Source organism: Saccostrea cucullata, unplaced genomic scaffold (genome assembly GCF_032062105.1).
Source record: "Saccostrea cucullata isolate Sc308-1 unplaced genomic scaffold, CSIRO_AGI_Scuc_v1 ctg461, whole genome shotgun sequence".
Classification (NCBI taxonomy): Eukaryota; Metazoa; Mollusca; class Bivalvia; order Ostreida; family Ostreidae; genus Saccostrea; species Saccostrea cuccullata.
In genome coordinates, this window is record NW_026927825.1 from 20,756 (window position 1) to 48,393 (window position 27,638).

Here is a 27,638-nt window from a genome sequence, read left to right on the forward strand (position 1 = left end):
ATTCTTTAAAAGTTTTTTGCAATTTTAACCTTTCTACAATGCATTTTTGTAAAGTTGCATTACTGAATAAAAAGTTTTATCGCCTTGATTAATTGGATACATATTGAAGAGAAGTAGTAAACGTAACTTTTTTCATTAACTTTCAGCACTGGAAAATGTTCTACGACGTCATGTGACGTATACTAATTCATATAACATTTGACGAGCCCGATTTAAATTAAAACAATATTAGAAGAGTTTGCGCTCGCTCTAACGGTCGCACCGTCAACATGTTACATATTAGATACAGACAATGGCACTCTACTTAGTTCAAGTCGAGTCCAAAGACTATTGCTACCTACGTACCTATTAGGTCTTTAAACCTACCCAGAGTAGCTATTTTTACCTGCTTTTTGTTTAACATAAAAAAAAAAAAATAGAAATGTGATCGGGATCGGGATGCAAGTTTTATTTGTTTGTCCGTGTGGCTCACCATACTTCAAAATAAAAATGGCTGCAGCAAAATAGACTGAAATGAAACGGATTTTGGTCTCTGAGGATTTCTGATTGAAGAGTCCTTACATTATACAATGTAATTTTGTTATTGATTTATTTATGTGCATATATGATTATTATTTTGTTAGTATTTAAGCCAAGCAGCTGTCAAGTTCAATGTCAGGTGAAATGATGGAGACTTGGTTTTTCTCGTCAGTTACACAATGCTATGTAATCTGTATGCAGGTCACTTCAGTTGATTTATGTCTTCATCTGAACGTTGCCATTTGTTATGTTTGCTGTAGTTTTAACAACTCCACCACAGGCAGAGCTTTGTTTACTAAACTAATTTCTCTCTTGACAAATACAACCCTTTTAACAGCTCAAAGATATTATTTAGAGTACATGGACTGATGGAGTGTGTAATCAATAATAATCCATTCTAACATGTCTCTTCTTTAATGCATTTTGGCATTGTAACAGTAGTGAAATGTACATGCAGGAAAATCTGTATCATAATCTCTTAGTATTTCCATCAGTATTATATGGGATTCCTACCTATTTCACTATTTCAGGAACATATGATTACGTTTACATTTGGAAAATTTCGTGAAGTTTTAGGATAGTCAAATTTGATATTTTTAGATTCATTTTACAAACAGTCAAATTAACTCAAACATAGTTACAAATAATCAAGAGCTAGCCTACACCATATGTAACAAACTGGTAATAAAAAAAAATACAATTGGCATTTTTAAACAAGTCAAAAAGCTTTTCTAAATTTTCATGTGTCACTGATGATAGAAATTATGTTTTGAGGTAGAACCTAGTTGCAGAACTACAGTGTTACAGTTTAATTTATATATTAGTCAAGACTAAAATGCTACAGATCCTATAATGCAAATAAGGTGCAATTTACAGTGCAAGATTTTCTGCTTGTTTCTATCCAATGTGCTCACTTGAGAGATGTGGCCAATTAGCCTCAAAGGTCAAGGTCAAAATTGTTGGTATAAAGAGGAATGTCTTTTCACTATGAATACACCTGTGAAATATAAAAGCCCATGTAATATCTTCAAAAGTTAAAGTTCAAGGTTCAAGTTTTTACAAAGTGGGTCAAACTCTAAGGTGTAGGTCAAAAATATTTATACCAATTGAAAAGTCTTGTCACATTGAATACACATGTGAAGTATGAAAGCCCTGGCACCAAAAAAAAGTTATGTCCAAGGTTACAGTTTGGTATCTTTTTGTAAAACTAAAAAGTTGGTCAAACTCAAAAATCAAGGTCAAGAGGTCAAATTTGGTGGTATCCAAAGAAAGGTCTTGTCACAAGGAATACACCTGTGAAATATAGATAAGACATAGCCCCACCCAGTCAAAAGGTACAGGCAAGGTTAAAATTTTTGTGGACAAACAGACAGGCGGACGGACAGTGCAAAAATGATTACAGGGGCATAAAAAAATCAAATTAGAATTTTTATGTAAATTGCTTAATAATTGGAATCAGTAGTAGTGTAATGACTGATAAGTGAAATGAAATTTGTATCTAGACAGACGAGATTTAACACAGTACCACAGTAATACACAGTATTTTAAGACCATCGCCCTCAAATTGTAAATATTCCCCCACTAAGTATTTCACGGTTAGTCCCTATAGTCTGTTCATTCACAATCCTATATACTCAACTCACCCTTCTCTGGCTCCCTAGCAGACTATTTAACTGTGAAGTTATGTCTTTACACATTGACCTTTAAGAAATTACTCGTAATGAATGCGTATATATATAAATAAACTGTATCATAGATTCTAGGCACTGCGTGCTTCGACCTCTTACGAGAAGGCAGGATTTCCATGAAGAAATGGTTCATTATTTAATTTCTTTGTTTTTATAGGACAATGACTCAATTAATACAACTATTTAATATAAATATCCTTAGTATAGATTTAAAAGTTCTGAAAAATATCTGTCTGAATTCAAGATTGTAAATAGAGTGTGTCTTGCTTTGGTTAAGTTGGGTTGTCATATGCTTGAATAAGTAGTTTTTTGTTATTTGAGAGAAGACTTTTTATTTTGACTTCCATTATGTTGGACGGAGTATAGATCTTTTCTTTCAATGTATTTTTTGATTGCAGACGGAGATGAAGGAGATCCCGTTTCGTTTTGTCGGCTATGAGGTCTGGACCCAGCTGGCTAACAAGTTAGACCCGGATACCGGACTTAACGGCAACAACTGGAGAATGTTAGCCGAGAGGCTCGGCTACTCCACGGAAGTCATACTGGTAAGCTAAATGACACTTTGCTTAGGCCAATTACTTTAAAAAAATGTTTATTTGCCAGCTCTCCTGAGAGAGTATTAAAAGATTGGGTTGGTAGGTTGATGGAAATTTTTTTCTTCAGAAAATTTCAACATACTTGTTTACAGGTTTAGAAAATTCAATGGAAAAGTAAAAAAAAAAATATATATATATATATATATAATCGTTTCCTTGATGTTAAAAAAAATCGAGTTGAATCATTTTTAGTCAGTTGATAGGGGGTAAAAAACATTTTTTTTTAGAAGATGGCCTTATGGGGTTAGGTTGCAGCTACTTTCTGAATTCTATAACAGTTATGTGAACCAATTAATTCTGTGGACTCGTTTGTGAAATATGAATGATTATTTTGAATCCTATTAAATTATTTGAGATCTATTTATCATGCTTATTATTTATTCTTGAAAAACTTATATCCAAATGAAATTGAAATATTTTTATTTAAATGTGTAATTAAAATAGTATAACAAATAAATAAATAGGTCTAATTTAGAATATAATCATGTAATCAATTGAGATCCCTGTGTTGAAAAAAAAGCCCCCCCCCCCCCCCCCCCCAAAAAAAAAAAATCTAAAGAGATTATTTTAAGATCATGTTTCTGTTTGTTTGATATATATATTAAATATTGAAATCAATATGTTAGCTAGAATTTTTTTTATTAGTTTTCACAAGTGCACAGAGCAAACTTGATATATATTTTAACATAGGTACCCCCCTCCTCTCCCCTGGGGCTTGTAGGATATTTTTTTACACAAATTTTATTTATTACACTTACTCAGAGAGTTTTGGCCTGACGTAATTATCGCTCTTGGTGTTATCATAGTACTAGGTATTATTATACCTCATTATGATTATTCTACACAATGTATTATTTGATTGATTCTAGATTATCACATGATCGGCATAAAACTTCATATTTCATAGTCATCGGCATGCTTTTCATCATATTCCACCTCTTTGGATATCTGGTGCATTTTCCCGCAATAGTTATCATTTGTTGAAAGAAAACTCCCTAGAGTAGCAGACGTCACAATAGCCTGGTTTACATCACAAAATTTCTGATTAGTGATGTGTCAAAGGGTTTCAGTAACTTTATACGTTAAAAATGAAAGTTAATTTAAGAGCGTTGCCAAAGAGGTAAAGCCACGAACCATCATATTTGGCCCTGTGTTTTTCACAAAAATCGAGTTTCTATTCATGGATGGTATTATACGTTAATTATTAGAGGACAACATACTTCTTTTCCTTATGTAACTCATTTTATTTAATAATGCGCTGTTTGGCACGTGCGATGGTTTGAAGATGCGACGGTTTCATAAAAACGTTAAAAAATGCCGATTTTTCGACAGATTTTCCCAAAATTAAGTGTGGCCACAGTCAAGAACAACTTTCATACTTACCATATTTATAAATATTGCTGATACGAATCTACACGCCTAATATAATCGTTGTTCATACGTGTGGCCAATATGAAATATGCCTTTACATTTAAATTTTGATGTCGCAAAGATTCGCCAGTTTTGTTAAACATTCGGTAATATTTGGTTTAAATAACAATACTTGTATAAAAATCACACACAATATATTAAAAAAATAGTCAGTAGTTCGTTTGTAACGAAATATGTGAAGAGGCATGATCTTCGATTTATATTATCTGCATTCAAACTCAAAAAACATATAAGTTACATTTCTCTTCGTCAGTCTTTGAACATGACGTTAAAAGAAATACATATACGTCAATTGTGACGTCATAAAGACTGTAATTACTTTAGATGGTAATTTATTGTTTTCAAGATTAATCACTTAAACTTTACTCGATATCATTAAATCACATGTATTAAAAGAGGTTTATTTCTATTATCTCCAATTTCACCCCCTTTCAATCGCCTGTTTTCGTTTTAAAGCTGTACACTATTAACAAATTGAAAGAACGGACCTCCCTCCCCTTTCTGGATCCACATCACTGTGAAAACAAGGAATATCATAATCACGTCTGCCCTTCGTAATATAAGCAAAATAATATTGTGCTAGCTTGCTGCTAAAATATGAATAAAAAAGAAATAATGTACGAAATTAAGGATTTGACATTCTCAATTCCACTTAACAAAATCTTGAACTTGGATGAGTATATGTCAATTTCAAGTTCCTTATAATATTAGAGAGGTAGAGTCAGCACTGTTACATATTATAGCCGCAATTTACATATGTATATCAGCCATCGATTTATTTTACTTTTAAACAAAATCTTCTGAGATAATTTTATGCAGGTGTAGAAAAGTAAATTTTCATATTGCTTCAAAAGCAAAAATCAATTAATGATGCAGTGCGTAGCTTCGCACCGAGGACATCGATGTATGTACATATGTATACTGTATATTGATATTTTCATCAATATATATTTTAGATAATTATAATTACATTTGGTACAAATATTAAATACAGAAATATGTCAGTGTATTGGTGTGTCTTAGAATTCAGTGTTTATAAAATATTTTCGCAACGCCCCGTTTTCAATGTGCTTTAAATATTTACTTGTAGATGTTCCAAATATTTCGTAAGTAATCTATGCTACAGGTCGTCAGTTAGTTGGAGGTAGATGCAAGGGCAAATCTAGAGAAATTATACCTACATACACAATCGAAAAAAAAAATCAATTTTTACAAGTGAAAAACTGACGAAGTGAAATAAATCTATTTGATAGCGTTGGAGGGGGGGGGGGGGGGAGGTTTCATTCATAAATACAAACATAAATCAACAGGGTAGGGTAATTTATTTTCTTTATTCTATAATTGTAAAAATATTCCCGGCTGCATAGCAACATTGATTTTGTAATTGTTGCAAAATGGTCGATAGCTTTCCATATCACAACAGCGGGGGTGATCTTTAATCTTCTTTATTGTTAAAAAATATAATATAGATCTTAAACTGCATAACATATAACTGGCCTTGATCTACACTTGAATAGACGTACATATTCCAGTTTCCGATCAAAAGGGGTATCAAACATTATATAAAATGACAGCAGTTATTTAATACATGGGGTGTCCCAGATTATATAGTGAAAATCATCGTGCATGTTATTTCGTTGCCTTCATAGATCATAATTTTAAAATATGCTAGCTTGGTATTTAGGATGTGTTATTTTCACATTTTTTTTCTCTATCGAGGCCGAGATGATAGCGATTTGATGGGAATTCGTTGAATTGGTAAGTTATAAACGTTACCTCCTTTGTCTGTATAACCGGTATTCATCCATGCGCGGATCTAAATGAAGAGACTGGGATTTGCAGAGTTTTAAATACCTATACTAAACTAAGTAAAAGTGACCTTGGATCCCTCCTAGATGAAACTAAAACCCTGGAATCTGTGTTGAGTTTGTATAAAAAGTCATGGTTTTATTGGTATGGGAAACACAATCATCGTCGCAAACCACGCAACTGCTAAATGTAAAATGCCCATACTCTCCCATTCAAAATTGGAGGAAAGAGCTGTATGCGGAATCAACTTGAGACGAAAGTTGGGGAAACAATCCGAATCATGGGAAAGGAGTTTATGTAGGTTTATTTTGTTTATTTGGGGGGTTTGCTGTTGATTTGTTTTGTTTGTTTGCTTTTTTTTTTTTTTTGCATGAGAAGAGATTTCTGGGCTGTTTATTTTTTCGCCCTGGAAAAAATTAGTTGTTCAGCAGCCTATTCATCTGTTGCCGTTTAAAGAGATTTAAATAAAGTGGTTATAGATTTGGTAATTAATTTACAGTTTATCAAAACAAGTGCCGTCAAACGTCTTTGGCTATGAATCTCGAATGAATTTCCAGTATGCGTAGCAATGTACACTACCCTAGAGCTTCTACCGAAGGGATAACACTTGACGATAAAAAACATGTGAATGTACGTCGGCAAAATTATATCCTTCCATATGTTACAGCAAGTCCGAGGGATAATTTTAAACAAAATGTCCATACAATTACGCATGATAGGCAACAAATACATGTTGATACACATGGTAATGTTAATTACGCACGGCCCGTGAGTTTTGAATGATCACACAAGTAGCAACGGCTATTTAAAACAGCCTTCTGTTGTCTATACTATAACCCCCCCCCCCCCCAAAAAAAAAACCGAACACTTAATATTCAATTTTTCGTGACTTGACGGATTAATCAATACTGTGGATACAGCTAATACATGTATTTAAACCGTGAATAATTATCCCCTATTTTCCCTTAATGTATCATTTTAAAAAGTTGTTTTGATTTAACAGGACAATAGAAATATTAACAGCATTTAGACACTTTTAATCAAAGCAAAAACTAGCTAGCTACATGTATTTATCTCATGATTCAAACTTTTTAACGGTCCTATGATAAAAATTGTTAGGTGGGGTTTATTTTAGTCTAATTGATTCCAATAATGTAGATATATTACCTTCATTTTAATAACGTTAACGTCATACCGTTACAATATACATGTGTATATATAACGTCAAAAGTCATGACGTTATGCATGTAGATTTTACTTGAAACAATACCATTTTCAAACGACTATAAAAAGAAAACTGGAAAAGATATCACTAAAAAATAAATTGTGCTATACCCCACAAAGTCTAACCTATCACAGAGTAAAATTTCATTTATTTTGGGGACAGGGCATATTTTGGTACTTCGTGGCTGTAGCTCTTTGAAAGTTTATGTTTATTTCAAAGTTTTTACTTGTGTCAGTATAATAAACAATTCATTGCATTAATGTTCTGGAAACATGAAGATATATTCATGCAGCCAAGAAATATCATATTCCCCTGGGGTGAAGCCCTCTGGGAATATGATATTTCTTGGGTAAATATATCTGTCAGTTCATATTTCCTTCAATATCATGCAATAAATGTACATGTATAATGTATCCTCTATGCACTTCCACTGCGTTTACCTAAGGATTTTTCAATGCTTTGACTGGAATACTGGATTCTTATGAGATGCAGTCAATCCAAGAGTATGAACTAAGACAGAAATATATGTAGAGACAGTGTGAACCAGCATTTTAGGTTGAAATAAAATAATTACATGTTTTTAAACCCAGAAAAACTAGTGGGGGTACAACGTAGACAAACTGGAGTAGCATACCTTCTTAATGGGGGTTTTCACAATTTTTTCCTATGGTTCACTTGATGAATAAGTGTAAGAAATATAATTTGTTGAAAAAAGATGTCCAACCAGCCCCTGGGGTTGAATATTGGGGGTGGGGGGGGGTCCTGGCCACAAGTACCTGTGATATATTAATTATTAGAATTTGATTCAAGCATTGCATTTTGTCATTTGTGTCCTGCTCCCAAACAGGGCTAAAATTAAAGTCCAAAACTTACAACTTTTTTATGAAACATGCCACAGAACCAAAAAATCTTCATTTAAGAAAATGGTTGCAAAGTTGGAGGCTATAATTCCCGTTGAAATCTTGCACATCAAGATTTCATAACTCTTGGTTTTGAAAAAAATATTTTCGGCATCTATGAACCTTGACTGTCATCTTTTGAAACCTAACAAACATATTTTGGGGCATACAACAGAATAACTGAATGATAATTTGAAGCAACCGCACCTCCCAGGAAAAAGCAAATATTTTAAAAACAAACAAGCAAATCAAAACGAAAAGAACACAAACTTGTAGTGTTCTTGTGATAAAAAAATTGTCACCAATTAGGCAGCACATCAGCGATAATTGATAGAAAATTTTAAAATCAAGTCGCTAATTAAAAATTTTTTTTTAATACAATTGGGTTTATTTTCTTACATTATCAAAGGACATTCCTATTTCTATTTCAAATGACAAATTTTCTTACTAAGCTTAACATGCCTAAATTGAATTTAGTCTCGAGACTTAAAATTGAATTAAAATATTGTTTTCATTTAATATGAGGATATCTTAATATTTCAAGGTTAATTTTTAAATCAAAGTTCAAACCATATTCATCATATAATTGATTGTATGCTACATATCCAGTTTCATATACTAGTAATCAATATAGTTAAATTGGTTCCATTGTGAACACTATAAACTAACCCTGAAAAAGGTATAAATCCTTGAGCTAAGGTGATGTTTAGCTGAATGATTTTGTCAAAAATGCTCATCATTATTTATTATCAATAGAAATTGATTTGTTCCTTCTGAACATCTAGCAACCCTGTGCAGCTTTTTGACAGTGTTGTCTATTAGGACAATATTATTTTGCCTTAGGAACTGACTTTGAGTTTATCTTATGTTGAAAACCGGGCCCATGATATTATCAAGGTCTATTTTTAAAAGAGCTTTAGCCTTAAATTAAATAGCTCAACTGTTGTCTTCCTGGAAACAGTTGTGAGAATAGATTTAGAATTTATATAAACCTAAGGTAACATCTTGTTCATTTACATATGTTTGGAATGTTTATAAATTTGACACTTGCAATCAGCTTACAGGTTGTCCCTCTTTGTATATTGTATTGGCCCACAGGAGAATCTTTTTAGTAAATCTTTGTTAGTTCATGTAGTACATGCTCATCAGAATTCAGACCATGTTGATTGAAGCATCATAAAAATTGCTTTCATGAAGTTGAACTTTTTAATTTTACTTTTGATTTAATGTATGGAAAAATCTATTTTTAAACTTCTAATCAAAAGTAACTGGTCATGTAAAAAATTGAAATCCATGGACTTCTTGTTTTGTTTTTGTTTTTTCAGTTTTGAGGATTATGGTTGAACTTATATGGTATCTTGAACACCAATAATTATCTCAAATATTATTGATATGTAGAAGTTTGAAGTTCAAGCATTATTGTTTCTCTTCTAGTATTTAACTGGCCAGGATATAAGTATTTTCTGGCATCCATCAAGTTCAACATAGTGTGGTTTGACTGTATGTGAAAGTTTTACTGTATTCACAATTCATGCCTTCAACAAAAAGAGCAAAACAGTTTTCTAAATAAATTAAGTAATAAATATAAATATTTAGTATGAATGGACCTGAACAATGCATTGCATCCATCAACATCTGGTCTCAAAATTAGCATATGAAGAATATATTTTGTACAAATTTTGTATCGCTATATTATGTTAGAATCAGTTTAGGTTTATCAGTCTTTTAATTGCTGTTCTTAATTAAGTCAGTGCCTATAGAGCATTGAATATGAACATGACGAAAGGCATTAGAGGGAAGGGAGGGGTCTTGATAAATGATGTATACATGTGTGAAAGAATATTGTTATTCATGCAATTAAGAGGAAATTTAAATAGGTAATGTGTGACCAGCATAAGACAAACTCGACAGGCACTAATGTCCCTTTCTCAATACAAAATTTTTCATGAACTCTGCCTGCCCTGGTCATTATTAAGATTTTGTATTACTTTATGGGAAAGACAATCTGATGATGTAATAAAGTGTAAAAGTTCTATACCAGGAAGTTACGACAAAAGGTGAGATCAACACTCTGATTGGACGTCTGTGCTAAACAACAATTCCCTAATTCATTAATTAATCCTGTATTATACCTTGTGGACATTGTGTATGATGTGAAGGGATTTCTTTATAGAAATTCCTTTTTTAATGCATTCTCATTGTAACAGTGTGTCCATGTGTCATTTGTTAAGAATGGCAAGTTATATGTAGGATATTTACATTTCACAACAGGAAGCTGTAGGTTTTGAAATAAGAATAAGGTGCAGATTATCATATACTTTAAAATGTAAGTATGCACATCTTTTAAAATGTCTAAGAAGTATATTGAAAAAATTTATTATATCTTCTGTTTATTAAAGAGGAAAAATTAGATGTGTATTTTTTAATTTTTCCAGTTTAATTGTTCTTGTTGAGAAATAACTGACCTAATATTTTCAAAGCATATACATTAAATTTTATAATTTTTGTAATTATAATATTATTATTAATTAATATTATTAACCTATACATTATTATCATTAATATAAATAATATAATTTATCTTATACGTGTTGGGGATACAGCCCATTAGATAAACTTATGCTTTATCCACGGTTAGATGCTTTATCAATAGCACTTCCAGTTTTGACACGATCCTTCGCTTCAAGGTTTTATATTATTGAAACTTTTATTTCTGAAATTTTTTGCCCTTATAAAATGATCGAATGATAAAGAGCAATTATGTCATTTAAAGCAAGAAAAAGACTCGTTTATGTCAAAGAAGTGTCTTATTTTATGAAGGTACCTGTATTGGCTACTTGATGATGGATGTTATCCCCCCTTCCCCAACCTTTAAATCGTTTTCGGAGAAAGTAAAGCCAAGCAGTTAAATTGTTGTGATACGATTCATTTAACATCTTCAACAATGCTTTCTTATATCATGCTACGTATGCATACCTTGTAATTTAGGTGTAATTTACCATGGATCGACAGTGAATCTACAAGTAGGCCTAGCCTTGCCTAGCACATCAGTTTCGAACTGCCACCATACAAAGAGTTAGTTTTCACGATCCCTTGGGCCTTACAACTTTCAGTCAGAAGTTTGCTTGATTAAAGCTCCAGCAATTGTCACATAATATTTTCATAGACGCAGATAGCAAAATTTCTAAACTTTGAACACGATCTACTTTCTTTCGAGGCATGTCAACATCAACGGTGCAACGTCATCAAGTTATACGTCATCAATATGAATTAGCAATCATTCATGTAGTTTCACAGGGGAAGTCTCAAACTTTTGTTAAAATGAAAGTTGTATGAGATAAATAGAACATCTATAATTGTGTGATTTGATATTGGCTTTATCCAACTCGTTGAAATGGTGTATATTCGATCGGCAAGCCTCGCGAATATATACACCATTTCAACTCATTGGATAAAGCCAGTATCAAATCACACAATATAGATATCCTCTATTTATAATAATGTGCCATAATGGAGATCTAAATAAATCTATAGTGAATAATTCATTTTCAAAACTGTTAGCATTCTAAACTTTTAAACAGTCCAAAATGAATAAACTGATCACTTAATTATTATCAATTTAAGGTCAAGTTTTGTCACCAATACTTCTATTGTCCTGGGTGTAGATACCTCATAGCCTATAGATGTTGAAGATGATACAAGAAGTACATATTGCTAACATACTGTATACATGGAAATTTTCGCCCTTTTTTGCCCTACCCGTATCTAGGCAAATTTAAAACAGGGCAAAATTGTCTGCAAGTCTGAAAGGGCGATAATAACATGGGGTGAAAATAACCCTGTATACAGTAAGTATTTTCACACCTCTTTGCTCTCTCTAATTTACCCAACCATCCAAAAAACATATTGTTTGAGAGTAGGGAGACTCCTTATATAAATCTTTCTATTTAGGCCACACCAATTTAATTTCTTGTTCGTCGGACATTTGATGAAAAAGTACTAGCAGGCAAGCAGTTAAATAATAATAGTAATTCTTTTTTGTAGCCAAAATATTTAGGCGGAGCGTGAAAAAAAATTGAGCATACAATTATATTTTTTTCTGATCTGGAGAGTAAGCAGATTAAAAATACGATTAATAGAGTGGAAATGGACACTCATTTACACTCATCAAATTTCACATCATATATATATAGCGTCGCAACAGACATTGACCATCGTACAACATTACCGCTTAATTTTCTCGGGTTTCCTCTATTTAAACCAGATTGAAGTTACTGTTAATATCTTTTGTAATTAGTTATGAAAACACAGTGATATATAATCACATTTTTAAAACCATTGAACCTAAACTAGAGTATCAAATACTGCATTCGTAACTTAGCGTAATTATCACGCTGTGTTTGACCTATTTCGTGACCTCAGGCAATCAATTGACCGCTTATTATGAAAACAATTTACAAGAGGGCAATTTATTTAATCAAATCTTATACACAATTACATAGTTTGCACAATCTAACACACTGTAGATGGTCTTACAATAATTAAATTTTATAGTGACTCCGACGCTGCCTTTGTATCCCCGTGAATTCAAAGATTTTTAACTCTTGATTAAATATTTCGTCAAAATTAACACTCGTCAATTTTCGTAAACTAAAAATCGTCAATTTTTCAACTCGTCAATATAACCACGTTTACAGTACATGCAGTCGGAAAATTGCAAGTGTCTTTAGCTCACCTGAGCCGAAGGCTCAAGTGAGCTTTTCTGATCACATTTTGTCCGGCGTCCGTCTGTCTGTCCATCTGTCCGTCTGTCTGTCTGTAAACTTTTCACATACTTCTCGACTTCTTCTCAAGAACCGCTGGGCCAATTTCAACCAAACTTGCCACAAAGTATCCTTGGGTGAAGGGGATTCAAGTTTGTTCAAATGAAGGGCCACGCCCTTTATTCAAGGGGAGATAATTGGGAATCAGTGAAAATTTAGTGATATATTTTAAAAATCTTCTTCTCAAGAACCACTGTGCCAGGAAAGATGAAACTTATGGGGAAACATCCTCAGGTAGTGTAGATTCAAGTTTGTTCAAATCATGACCCCCGGGGGTAGGGCGGGGCCAAAATGGCCGACCAATGTTTTACATAGAAATATATAGGAAAATTCTTTAAAAATCTTCTTCTCAAGAATGACAAAGCCATAATTCATCATATTTATATGGGAGCATGCTCAGGTAGTGTAGATTCAAGTTTGTTCAAATCATGACCCCTGGGGGTAGGGCGGGGCCAAAATGGCCGACCAAAGTTTTACATAGAAATATATAGGAAAATTCTTTAAAAATCTTCTCAAGAATGACAAAGCCATAATTCATCATATTTATATGGAAGCATGCTCAGGTAGTGTAGATTCAAGTTTGTTCAAATCATGACCCCCGGGGGTAGGGCTGGTCCAAAATGGCCGACCAATGTTTTACATAGAAATATATAGGAAAATTCTTTAAAAATCTACTTCTCAAGAATGACAAAGCCATAATTCATCATATATATATGGAAGCATGCTCAGGTAGTGTAGATTCAAGTTTGTTCAAATCATGACCCCCAGGGGTAGGGCGGGGCCAAAATGGCCGACCAAAGTTTTACATAGAAATATATAGGAAAATTCTTTAAAAATCTTCTTCTCAAGATTGACAAAGCCATAATTCATCATATTAATATGGAAACATGCTCAGGTAGTGTAGATTCAAGTTTGTTCAAATCATGACCCCCGGGGGTAGGGCGGGGCCAAAATGGCCGACCAAAGTTTTACATAGAAATATATAGGAAAATTCTTTGAAAATCTTCTTCTCAAGAATGACAAAGCCGTAATTCATCATATTTATATGGAAGCATGCTCAGGTTGTGTAGATTCAAGTTTGTTCAAATCATGACCCCTGGGGGTAGGGCGGGGCCAAAATGGCCGACCAATGTTTTACATAGAAATATATAGGAAAATTCTTTAAAAATCTTCTTCTCAAGAATGACAAAGCCATAATTCATCATATTTATATGGAAGCATGCTCAGGTAGTGTAGATTCAAGTTTGTTCAAATCATGACCCCTGGGGGTAGGGCGGGGCCAAAATGGCAGACCAATGTTTTACATAGAAATATATAGGAAAATTCTTTAAAAATCTTCTTCTCAAGAATGACAAAGCCATAATACATCATATTTATATGGAAAATGCTCAGGTAGTGTAGATTCAAGTTTGTTCAAATCATGAGCCCTGGGGGTAGGGCGGGGCTAAAATGGCCGACCAAAGTTTTACGTAGAAATATATAGGAAAATTCTTTAAAAATCTTCTTCTCAAGAATGACAAAGCCATAATTCATCATATTTATATGGAAGCATGCTCAGGTAGTGTAGATTCAAGTTTGTTCAAATCATGACCCCCGGGGGTAGGGCGGGGCCAAAATGGCCGACCAAGGTTTTACATAGAAATATATAGGAAAATTCTTTAAAAATCTTCTTCTCAAGAATGACAAAGCCATAATTCATCATATTTATATGGAAGCATGCTCAGGTAGTGTAGATTCAAGTTTGTTCAAATCATGACCCCGGGGGGTAGGGCGGGGCCAAAATGGCCGACCAATGTTTTACATAGAAATATATAGGAAAATTCTTTAAAAATCTTCTTCTCAAGAATGACAAAGCCATAATTCATCATATATATATGGAAGCATGTTCAGGTAGTGTAGATTCAATTTTGTTCAAATCATGACCCCCGGGGGTAGGGCGGGGCCAAAATGGCCGACCAAGGTTTTACATAGAAATATATAGGAAAATTCTTTAAAAATCTTCTTCTCAATCATTTTCTAAAATATAGCAAATCCATGATTGGTCATGGGAGTACTTTTGGATTTAAACTTTACAATAAAAAGCCATTTTATACTAGTCCTACCCTTGGTGCTCAGGTGAGCGATGTGGCCCATGGGCCTCTTGTTTTCTAAACTTGAATTAGATTTGAACAGAAATGAGAAGAAAAGTGGGGGGTTCACAGTATATTCCATAGATTAAAGATACTAATTAAAATTGATTTACTTTAATATTTAATTATATTATTATTTACAGGTAAACTTCGTTATCTCGACATCAACGGGACAATCGGAAAAAGTCGAGATATCCGAGGTGTCGAGATATCAGAGTTAAGATTCGACGTCCTTAATTTCTCTGTATAGTAAAACCATAGACCTAAACTGAACAGACGTGTAACCTACATGTCCTCAATAGACTGTAGCTCGTTAATGTTTCAGCTATCCCTCTTCATTTATAAGAAAATCTAAGAAGTTATTCGCAAATGAAATTTATGAAATGCTCTTTTTTTATCGGAATCTTCTCATTTTACTAAAAACATTTTTCCATCCAGCATTCGATCCGCATTCAACTAGCTCTGTCAAAACAGGATACGAAATGCGCTCTATAAACTCCAAACCGGAACGGTACAAAGTCGACGTTGGTAATACGGAAAAAGAATTACTGTGTATAATTTTATTTATTATCTCATTTCACTTCATTTTTATTTCATAATCATTCATCATTAATTTTCATTTCATTTTCAAACCAAAATTTAATTGGAATTGCACATTAAACAAACTTATTTATGTTACGCATGCATTTATATTATGGCTGATGCAATAGTCGTGCAGGTCGTAGATTTGATTGTTTCCTGTTGAATGCATTTTTTCCACAATTTTTAAGCTAAACTGAATTCAACGTGTATATTGTTCATTGTTATTCAGTTACTTTTTTAAAGAAATGTTAAAGTTTTGTTAGATTTTGACATAAACAAAATGTTTTACATTTACGCAGAATCGAAAAATTTATCAGTGACATTACCCAAGTGAACATTTAAACAATTAACGTCTCAGAGACACCGAGGGGGCTTGGGGTTCCTCTACAAACACATTTCTACAGAGCAGTATGTAGTCAAAACATGGGTGTGAAAGGTGTGAATTTCTGACGAAGTCGAGAAACACAGAGCCGTTCGTGCCTGACGAGCGACCGGCTTACAAACAATTAGGTTAAGTAGAGCAGAAAATTGCCCCGATGTCGACATATACCAGGTAAATTTTGCTCTTGGGACTGTGAATATACGTCGAGATAAGCGGGGTAGTCGACATTACCGAGGTCGACATATCAGAGTTTATGCAAATCATTTATATAGTAAATGCCGGGACCGCGGACGGACGTCGACATATCTGAGGTTGTCGACATATCCGATGTCGAGATACCGAAGTTTACCTGTACCTATATTTCAATTAACTGAGCTGGAACCTCAGGAGGCTTAAGTGAACTTTAATTTCCGATCATATTTTTTTCTGTTCTGTAGCTCTCATTGTTATAATGTCGTCAGTTTTGTCTTTGACTTTTTTGGCAATTCCATTTTCTTTTTCAGAAGGGCAGTTTTAACCAAACTTGGCACAGGGTATCCATGGGTGAAAGAATTCAAGTTTGCTCACTGCTAAAGGGAGATAATAACAAAAATTAAATAAAAATGTCTTGGTCATTAAAAAATCTTCTCAAAGAAAAACCACTTGGCCAGAAAATATGAAAGTTCTGTTGTTTTTTTTTTTAAATCTTCCTGTCTAGGAATGTTCTAAAACATTGTACTAAGTAACATACGAAATATTAAAAGAATCATCAAATATTTTCTTACATTCAAATTATTGGAATTATAATCATTGGAATAATAAAAATAAATGATTTTCATTTTTACAAAAAAGAAATCATTGAGTACAACGTCCACAAATTTTTAAAACTCTTTATAGAATTGGCCACTTGTAGCATTCAGAACTTAAGGCCTAACTCATTGTACTTTTTTGTCAAAATATTGTGAGTTACATTTTAATAATTATGTCCCAATCGAAATCCTAGGAATAAAGATATTATCTAGCAATAAATGTTGAAATTACATTGAGCTGACAACTTATTTACTGCAGTGAATGTAATTAATGCACCTGTATTCAAATTCAACATTGATTTAATTTCAAGTTGCAGTTTGATGTTACTTTGTTTTATTGTCACAATTATCTTATCATCTTTGGAAGATTTACATCAATATTTTAATGAGCAGAAGAAATTGAATGCCTAATTTTTGGAAGGAATGTTGGTTTATGTTACATTATACAGCGTTTCATTTAAAACATATTTGCATGTTCTTTTCCCGTTGCTAAAAATGACTGTATAAGCATACTGATTTATGTTTCATAAAAATAATACAGTACTACATTAAAAATCGGTCTACCTATAGGATAAAGTAGAAAATAATTTTTAATGATATGTTTATACCAAGTCATTTATTTATTGCTCTTTTTAACTCAAAATGCATGCAGAAAAAAAAGCCTGAGGCATAATTCAAACGAAATAGATCTGCAGAGATATTTACGTAAGCCGCATAATTAATGGCTTTAGGTATTATGACGATTAACTTATTAAACAATTGTGTCCTGTGGATACTAGATTAAAGGGACTTCTAGAGATATTGTTGTGGCAGTGTCTTGTTTTCACACTTACTGGCAAAAATACATAAACTTTTGTGCAAAAGTTTACACTTGCACATATTTGTGCTCATCTTAATATAATAGCTGTTATTCTCTGATTTTATGGTATATACTTCACAGGAATTTATTTTTTTCCCTGTTAAGAGCAGGTAAGGGATACATTAATTAATGCAATATTTGGTAAACAAATTACTAGATGGTCATGGATAATGATTTTAATTTATGTTTTGGAAAGAAGAAGTAAAAGTTGAGTTGCTTTAAAGACTGCATGCAAGCTGACACCAAGCTTTAGGATTGCATTTCTTATTTGTTGATAACCATTTTATTTGCATAATTATAAAGAATACCCCTGGTATTCTTTACCTGTTCATGGTTGCAGGTTTTAAAAAGGGCCATAAAATTGTATAAAATATCTTTTTCCATGGTAGCTGATTGTTTTGTGATAAAAAAAGTCTTGCAATATTATGAAGTATAAATCAGTTTACTGCTGATTTGTTTACTATATATAAATAAATATATGGAAATCAGTAGGGATGGGCAAAAATATTGATATATTGCAGTATATTGCAAGAGAACGAGAAGACATCGTATTGCAATACGTTTTTGTGATATCGATATAACGGCAAAATGCTTAGACTAAGCAATATTGTCATTAAATATGAAAATAAATGCAAGAAAGGCTTGTTACATGTATTAAGCCAAACAGTACGACAGAAGCTGTTTTATGGATGTATTTCAGAGCGTAACTTAAATCAACAAGATTTTTTTCCTTTTGGTTACTTTTCATAGTTATGTACATTCTGATAGTAAATTAAAGTTCATATCATAAGAAAATGCCATTGCAGTTTCCATTGAAAATATTGCAATACATTTTGCAATACAGTTAAAAATATTGCAATATATCGCAATACGAAATCTCTGGCCAATACTCAGCCCTAGAAATCAGCAATAGGAATTAGTGATTTATATTTCTTGGAATATTTAATGGCAGTGAAATAGAAGTACTCTTTGAGCAATGATTTCATCACAGGACTCATCAATTATACTTCCTCTATTTCTGCAGAACTATATGACATTGTACAGAAGCTCTCCGAAAAAAAAAATCATGTTGACAGACCATATAGTGCAACCCATTGAAAAAAGTATATATTTATTGCGCACAAACAAGTGTGCTGTTTCTCAATTTATTTCTCCATGGTTTTGAATCTGCCAACTCAAAATGTTACTAACATTGTGTTCCTAAGATAATTTTTCACTGTTTCCAAAACAAAAAATTCCTTCTAATTTAACTGTTGTTAATTGCCCTCCTGGTCCTGAAATTGAGTCCATCAAAAATTTCACCTATTTATACTGCAATTTTGGTTTGCAAGATAATTTGGTCCAAAGTGCTTTGTGCAGATGTCATTTACAAGAGTGCTTGATAAAAGAGTAAAAAAGAAAATTAGAATTTATCTATGTTGCAATTGAGGTAAGAATTTGGAGAAATTAATGCAGAACCAGGTGCAAATTTTAGTGTGCAATTTTTTGCTGTGGGTGGGCACTGTAGCTCTGGTCATCCATCCCAATTTTTTTTCTTCAAAAAATTGAGCTAAGATCTGCAGCTATTGATTTTAATGTGTGGATGGAAAATATTTTCAGTGATTATATTTAATTTTTTATATAAACATGATAAAAAATATTGCATAAACAATAGACATTTTACCATTTCAATGAGATCACATTAACCCAGATGTAGTACGGATTATACATCATGGTACATCGTTAGCATTGCATGCTTGTATAAATAATGTTAAATTAACAGCTGCTTCCTCTGAGGTGAATTTTCACCTGGCACGAACAGCCCCCACCAAGAGATAATGACACATTATTGATATGTTTTTTTTTAGTTAATGGCTTTAATGTGACTGTCAAGTTTGGGGGTTTTATTTCTTTTTTCAGTTTTTAAATAAAAACAGTCTAGCTGTTATAACATTATGTAAACTGTGGATTTTAAGAGAGAGGGAGAGATAGAAAAAATTAATTGGCATGTTCTTATGATGTTTTTTTCCCCCTTTTACAGTGTCTTGAGTCCAAAAAGACGTCCCATGGGCGTAACACCTTAACGTTATTTGAGGAGTATATTAAGAAGAAGGATTCTTCGGTGAATGCAGTCATGAAGGCATTAGAGGGTATGGAGAGAAAAGATGCCTTGGAGGTTCTCCAGAACTCCATACCAGGTAATGATGTATAAAGCTCTATATGGTGTTATTTACAGAAAATAATACAGTCCAACCTTGATTTTCTTGAACTTAATGGAACCAAAAATAAGAATAAGCTGAGAGATATGTGAATTTCAGAAATACAGAGGATAATGCATGAAAAAGAGGTTACAGGTTAGGACTTCCAATTGATCTGTGTTGAAGATAACAAAGTTCAACTCCATGTACATTCTTGTGTAGGCCTAAAACATTAACAAAGTGCAATTTTTTTTATTTCAGTTAAAATGTCAAAATGACCTTATATGCAGACACAGCTCAAACTGAGTGTTTTTGTTTCTTTACAACTACATTGTTGCAAATCTTTTCTGTGTATTTCAGAAATTCAGAGACGGTTTGAAGCCGACTTGAAGAGCATGCCTATGAAACAGGAGCCTCAAGAACACAATGAATGTACACCGTGTTTCCATTCTTATCCTAACGGTTCCTTATCCTCCACCCACCACTCCAGTTATCCAAGGTTTGGGGTACCACCTTGTTCTCACATGCCCCATCACATGAACATTGTAGGGTCTTCTCATTCTAATGCTTACAGCAACCTCGAGCCAGATATGCCAAAAAAAATCAACACCTCAACTGTGTATAACTCTACAAAGCATGTGACGCAGGGGATTCTCCGAATGGGAACAAATTATCAGCACTCAGGGACCCATACAGCAATGTCCACAAACATTCGAGGAGGCAGCATGGCCGTGCAAGTGGACAGGAGAGACAATTACACCAATGACGAGATCGAGATGGCTGAGCTGCCGAGTCATGGCACCAGATACCGTGAGGAACCACAACCGCTTCCTGCGGGGATTTACAGAGGCCAGTACATGAATTCTCTCAGTCGAGCCTCCAACATGGTCAACTCTCAGGACATGGCGGTAGCCAGTGAAGAAGTGGTGGGTACCAGCCCCAGCTATATTGATACAGTCAAACAGCATGGGTCTTTAAAGAGACAAAACTCAGTTGAGTCCAATGCAAGGCAGCCAGTGGGTGAGGTTCATGGTAAGAAACCAGATTCAAACAAAAAGCTAGCACTGAACATCCCCACCTCGTACAACAGAAACCACATGCAGGCAATGAAGCTACAGAATAACTTTATCAGCCCGAGTCCCAATCAGACTCCAACTTCATCCTTACAGAATCCTCTAGACAAACTCCGACAAATCACCGGGTCTAACTCATACATGCCAGATGAGAAATACCAAAGCATGATCGAAGAGAAGAACCGTGAGGAGATGTTATATAATAGGTGTGGAGAGGAGAATTTTAGAAAAGGCACAACTTCATCTTGTCAGTACGAGGCAGATCCCAACAGCAGGGGGGCAATGATGCAGGCGGGGGATTCAGGGTGGTTCAACTTCAAACAAGGTCAGCGGGGGAACTCTCAGATGGCCAACCACATGAAGCTTACGAAGGACCTGGGTCCTCGCACGTTTCCCCTAAGGTCCAAGTCACTGACGGCTTGTGCGGGGGATGAGGCAGATTCCCAGGAAAGATCTAACCTCTCCAAGTCACAGTCCATGCCCCACGACATGAAACCAGCAGAATACAGAAAAGGTTAGTACTCAAGCTTTACTCTGTATCATTGTATCACTTAGGCATATTAGAGTGCATATGTACTATGCATTTGGTTTATGGTGCAAGACGTGCCAAAAATAGTTATTACAGATATTTAATTCTAATTTTATTCTTTGAGCATCATTATGAAAATGATGTACTTGCAGAAACAGGATCTTATGTTGAAATTTAGCTTCAGATTTTATAGATAAGAGGTGATTTGGAGAAGGAGGTTGTCAGGCATTGATGCTTTGTGTTATAGCTTGGTTGTTTTTTCTGAGGTTGCTGGAAAGGCCTAGCTGAGTTGGTAGATAAGAAAAGCTATGTTTTTATTATCAATGTTAGAAATTACTCCTCTGTTTAGTAGTGGCATAAAAGTGTTTTATATACTGTATAACACTTTGTATTCATGAGAACTTTATTTTTGTGTAATTATGCAAGACTGTTTGCTCATAAATATTTTATTCTACGGGACCCATATTTTAATCTTAAACTGACTAAGTCCAAACAAAACCCCCAATAATTCAAAGAAATTTTGCCTTGCTTCTTAAATCATATGGTTTTCTTGCTATGTGAAAGCAGGTCTGAAAGAAATTTGAGATTTTTATCACATCGTCTTTTAAAACAGCTGATGAGATACAGTCTCCTTGATATGTTTTCACCTTAATTGCTGGGATTTACCATGACGTGCTATCTGACAATTTTGTAGCAGTAAATTTATAACTGTGAATAATGATAAATAAAGTCATTAATTTATTATTACCATTCTCTTGTTGAAATATGCTAGTTCTGTGAACATATAATTATGCAATATGTCATGAAGAACTTTTTTTTTTACCTTTTATTATGTATAGAGACCCACGCAAAGATTTAATAATCCTCTGTGGTACTAATTCTAATTAGAAGTAGGTGCTCTCAAATCATAAAAAATAAAATCACATTGCTATATCTGTCAACAATACTTAGTCATTCATACTATTTAGCTTCCAATTGCTTTCAAAGAAACTTTCAAAATAGAATTCAAAATGTACATATAACTGGTATATAATAAAATATTGCATACCAGGTAAATATATCATATCAAAGTTGTGAAGTGTCAGGTCAAGGTCAAACCTGTCAAGAGTCGCACAAGAATTTAACAAAAGTATTACTTCATTTTAATTTGGCATGGTGCTGAATGCATATAATACAATATCTTTACTTCAGTTGAATATTTTTAAAATGTAACTGGTCATAAAATTTTAAATCATGACCCCTGCAGGTAGGGTGAGTTCAAACAGATGGGATCAGTTATACAAAAGAATATAAAGGATATTATCAGGGGTACCAATAAAAATGTTCTTCTCAAGAACAGCATGACTATTATTTAAATGATATTAATTCAGAGGCATCCTCGGGTAATGTAGATTCAGGTGTGAAGGCATGTCCCTGGGAGTAGAACAAGGCCTGAATTAAAAGTTTGATATGTGAGTCCCCTTAAAATTCTAAAACATTATTGATTATTGATTGGTTATTTTGATATTTAAAAAAAATTCAGCTTCAAAAAGATTATTTAATATAAAGTTTCTTATACACTGTCACATCAGGTTAAACACTGCTACATTGATCAAATTTATTGTCCTATTGTCAAAGGAAATAACTAATTTTTCCATATTTTCAACATGTTCAAGTTGAAAAAGTATATTGTAAAATTTCTCATTTGAATTCATGTATGCTAATTGGTAGACAAGTTTACAAGACACAAAATATATTTATTGTTAAAGTGCATACTTTAAAATTAATGTATTAAGAGAACAAAAGAGCATAGAATAATTTATTATCATACGATTATTTTGTTGATTGATTGAATGACAAGATAAAAGAATACCTTCTGAAAACAAAAAAGAAAAACAAAGAAGAACCTCAGGTTCCCTGTTTCATAAGTTTTTGAAATAATTTGATCTGAGAAACTAAAGGCAATTTTTTTTTTGGCTTGAAGAAGGAGTTTCTTCAGCTAAGGGAAAGAACTTTGACATTCTTAATAACATGTACTATTGATAAGATTTCTTGTTTCGTCAATGAGGCTTATCAAAATTTATAAGAGTGCGTACATTTACTAAATTGTATAATCATTCTACACTGTGTATATTGTATTTTCCAGCATTTCGTCATATTAAAGTATTTGTCACATATTCAACGGACTCCAAACGACACATACAGAAAGTTTTGAACCTTTGCCGCTGTATAGAAAAGAATGGCTTTACTTGTTGTATGGACATGTACAATCGCCGGATGCCAACAGAGGATAAACTGGGCTGGGTCAAGGAGAGGTTTGATGAGGTAATATACATGTAATATTACATATATGTTAGGGTTCAACTTTTAATATAGTAATTATCATGTGGAATTCCTTTATACTTTGAAGCTTATGTTCAGTTCTTTACTTGAATAGACACTAAGAGTCAGAGAAGTGACATTATCTATTACTCTTTATGCGATATTGCAATTTGAGTAATTAAAAGCTGTATGATGCATATGTGCTTATTTTACAGGCTGACTTTATTCTGATCTGTGTTTCTGAGAACTACATTGAGGAGACAGAGAGGTGCCAGGGTGATGTAATCGAGTCCACCTCAGACAAACAGCTCCACACAGACTACATTTACCAGCTGATGGTGCTCGAATACAATCAAATCGGCCGTAACAAACGATTCATCCCCGTCATGTTAGATGGCACTTCTGAAGAACATATCCCCTCCTGGCTACAAAATACACTCTTCTACAAGTGGCCCACCCACTTTAGGGATCTTTTGTGGTTCCTGACTAAACCAGAAACACGTATAAAGACAAAAACTGTGACAGAAGAGAGAAGGTCATCCGAGGAGGAAGAAATGATGCCAGATTCACCCCCCGCTGCAGCGGCCACTTAATGGAGTGGTGGATCTATGTATTGCTGGAATGTTGACACTAAAAGTGAGGGTACACAGTCATTGAACGAGTAAATGAACTGGAAAGGGATGTTTTCAATCAGTGGTGTTTATGTATTTCTGCATGTTTGTTCAGATATCAAGCAATGGAGGTTGAGGACTCATTGTCTTGGTGCCAATTTGTTTTCTCTGTGTTTTTTTTTTTTTTTCATGAAATCTGTAAACACATGACTTGTTGACAGGTGTACTTTAGTCTACTAGGAGCTAAGCTCTGAATGGACATAGACTTAGCAGCTATATTCTGATCACAAGAGGGACCTGCAGGCCAGCTATGATTGGACACAAGGAATCAGTTTTTGAACAGTTTTTGAGCTCTGGTTGGAGAAAGGACCCCACAGCCCAGTTTTGATTGCATGCTTGATATGTGCACATATTGTCGCTAAGGACTCCTTAGCCAAGTTCTGATTGGATGTTTGGTTTGTTTCCTATTATGTGTGCATATTATGACTATGTTTGTTTCTGTCAAAAATTAATGTAATCCAAGTTTTGTTACTGTTGTTGATTTTTTTTTATTATTTATGAATGATCTCATGTTAATCTGACATACTTGTGAGTGTTATGTGTTGGAGAATATTCAAGGATCTGAGGGGAAATTATCATGTTATCCTTAGCCTTTATAAAGTTGATTATAAAATGTTTAGCAAAGAGTCAGCTTGGGAAAAAAAGATTGCCATTTTTATATAAGATAGTGTTAGCATGGTGTGAATTGGAAGGATTTTTCTGTAGGTGCCATATATAAGGAGGATAAATTCTTTTGAAAGTTTTTATTAATAATAATGTTTTATAAATGTTCTTTTTAAATATATTTAATAATGTTAATATTAAATTTTAACATCATGGATGTTTTTAAAGTGTTTATATTTAATGAAATCTAATTTCAAAGATTCCCCTAAATACCAAAAAATTGTTTAGAAAAGGTGCATATGATAAGATTTTAATTTTATTTATATAAATGTACATGATGTATATAGGAAGTCCATTTACTTGCTTGTTTTATACTAGTGTATGAATTGTGATAAGTTAATGAGAAAACTACAAATATATTCATGAAAAGGTAATGGAAAATTAAGATACAATGTATTTTCACATATAATGATGATGGGTAGAATTGAAAGCTTGTGTTATCAACAGTTTTCATGTTATCTCATCAATTGTTTCTTTATTTTATTATTTCAATTGTCTGAATGCTTTCCTTATTGTGTTTATATGAGATTTTTGGGGTATTGAAATGCTACTTGGGACATACAACTTTTAATATTTATGCTATGAATGAAAATTTTTGGAAGGTACATGAAATAAAACATTCCATTTTCACATATATATTTATTGATGCCCACAGTATACTATTTTATTGCCGGGACTGAAAAGTTGATCTTGAAGAAAAAAATCCTCATGATAAACCTTCACCATATGCTGCAATTTGATGTATTTTCTTTGATTATTAAGCTGTTGGTTTTTACTTAAAAATGTAGAACATGAGAGAAAGATTTTAAACAATTTTCACCCTTGATTGATTCCATGTTTGTTGAATTCCATATTTTTTTTTTTACAATAGCATTATTTTTAGCATCACTTTACATATTTAGTAATTTTTAAAAATATTTGCATTCCAAACATGATTTGTCATGATTAATTTCAAAGATATATTGCATTCTTTTCTATGAGTAAAGAAAGATAAAAATAAAATTGTGGCATTTCAGTTAAATAAATGGGCATTCCATTCTCCATGTTTTGATGCATTCCAAAGTCTTGGGCCTTTTTTTGATTTTTAATATGGACATTTGTCATTTTCATATGATTGTCTTTTTCATATAAATGCATGTTTCAGTGTTTCTGCTCGTATCCAGGTTTTTGATATTATACATTTTCATACTAAGCAATTTTCCCTGAAATTTCAACACTCCTTTTACAGAAGGATTTTGCAATGTCCTGTGAAGATTGGGCAAGTGCAATATTGTTAGTTTTATAAACTGTAGTTCTATGAATCTAAGAATTAAAACTTTTAAAATTTATTAAACTGTTGAAGAAGTTACATCATCTCATTGTCTTCTAAGGCAAATGTTATTAGATAGAAGTTTGAAAAACTTATTTTTATGGTAGAAATGTTGTTGCTTTGATACAGTTTTGAATTTTACTATTAATTTTGTAACAGTTAGTATGGTTATTGTTGTATGACTGTTTTGTAAAAAATCAAATATCTGTACATTTATCTATATTTCTTCCTGTTGGTCAGTGATATTTTGTATTTTGTGTAAATTTAGTCATATAGAAATATTCATGATCTTTTTTTTTTTTTGATTTTTGGAAAAATGATTGAAATGTAAAGATTTGATGCCATGCCTTCTGTGAAAGTATTGTAATTCAAATTTTTCAAGATATGCCTTTAAGCCTTTGTCCTACTAAAGATACGATGAAGGGGGGGGGGGGTATAGGGTCAATATTATTTACTGATATAAGATTTTACCTTCAGCAAACAAGCTTCTCATGCATTAAGTTCTCTATATATAAATAAAGTGTTTATTAAAATATCATGAATTAAGAAGTAAGAGAAAAGGCTAAGAGTTGAGATGGGTAGCAAATCAATTGTGATTATGATAAAAGAAATGAAATACAGTAAAACTTGTCTAATTCGGACCCTATTTGTTCCAAAGAAATTGGCCAGATTACCGGTAGACAATATACCAGAGAAATCAACATATAAAGCAATTGAAATTGCTAAAAGGAACTTGAAGTTAACATCATATTAGACAAGATTTCAGAAAACACAACATTCAGATGAGACATGTTTCACTGTAATTGTGATTAAAGATATTGTATCTTGATAATGCCAATTCCGAGTTTAATTTTTTGGAGGGAGGAGATTGCTTTGTAATATACATTTAATTTTAGGTATTATTTTGTATTTATTAATCCTAACAGAAGATATTTTATAGATAATTTTGTTTGAAAAAGCTTTAGTGTTATGTACTCTGCTTCATAACTCTATTTTGTGTCAAAGAAAAGCATTAAAACAAAGATGATTATAGCTGTCATTTTTATGTAAATAATATTGTACTTTGTTATTGTTTTGGCATCTATCCAATATCAGTATACCTTGTTAAATGTGCTGCCATGCAAAGAAAATTGACTTCAAGATTTTTAATTGTCATTGTAAGAATAATGAAATTTATACGCAACA

General features: G+C 33.0%; 1 protein-coding gene across 1 annotated transcript; it reads left to right on the top strand.

Annotated features, from left to right (window-relative positions):
• The first annotated feature begins 479 nt into the window (after window positions 1-479).
• Window positions 480-27,638, top strand: LOC134275585 (uncharacterized). The gene is made up of 6 exons (XM_062757851.1): window positions 480-571; window positions 2,606-2,752; window positions 19,751-19,907; window positions 20,268-21,494; window positions 23,635-23,813; window positions 24,026-27,638. The coding sequence occupies exons 2-6, from the start codon at window positions 2,612-2,614 to the stop codon at window positions 24,401-24,403; spliced, it is 2,082 nt and encodes a 693-aa protein (XP_062613835.1). The 5' UTR covers window positions 480-571; window positions 2,606-2,611; the 3' UTR covers window positions 24,404-27,638.

Coding starts and splice junctions, on each gene's coding strand:
- LOC134275585 (XM_062757851.1), top strand. CDS start 2,612: ATGAAGGAGATCCCGTTTCGTTTTGTCGGCTATGAGGTCTGGACCCAG. Junction 21,495..23,634: donor ACCAGCAGAATACAGAAAAG/GTTAGTACTCAA, acceptor TGTATTTTCCAG/CATTTCGTCATATTAAAGTA. Junction 23,814..24,025: donor TCAAGGAGAGGTTTGATGAG/GTAATATACATG, acceptor CTTATTTTACAG/GCTGACTTTATTCTGATCTG.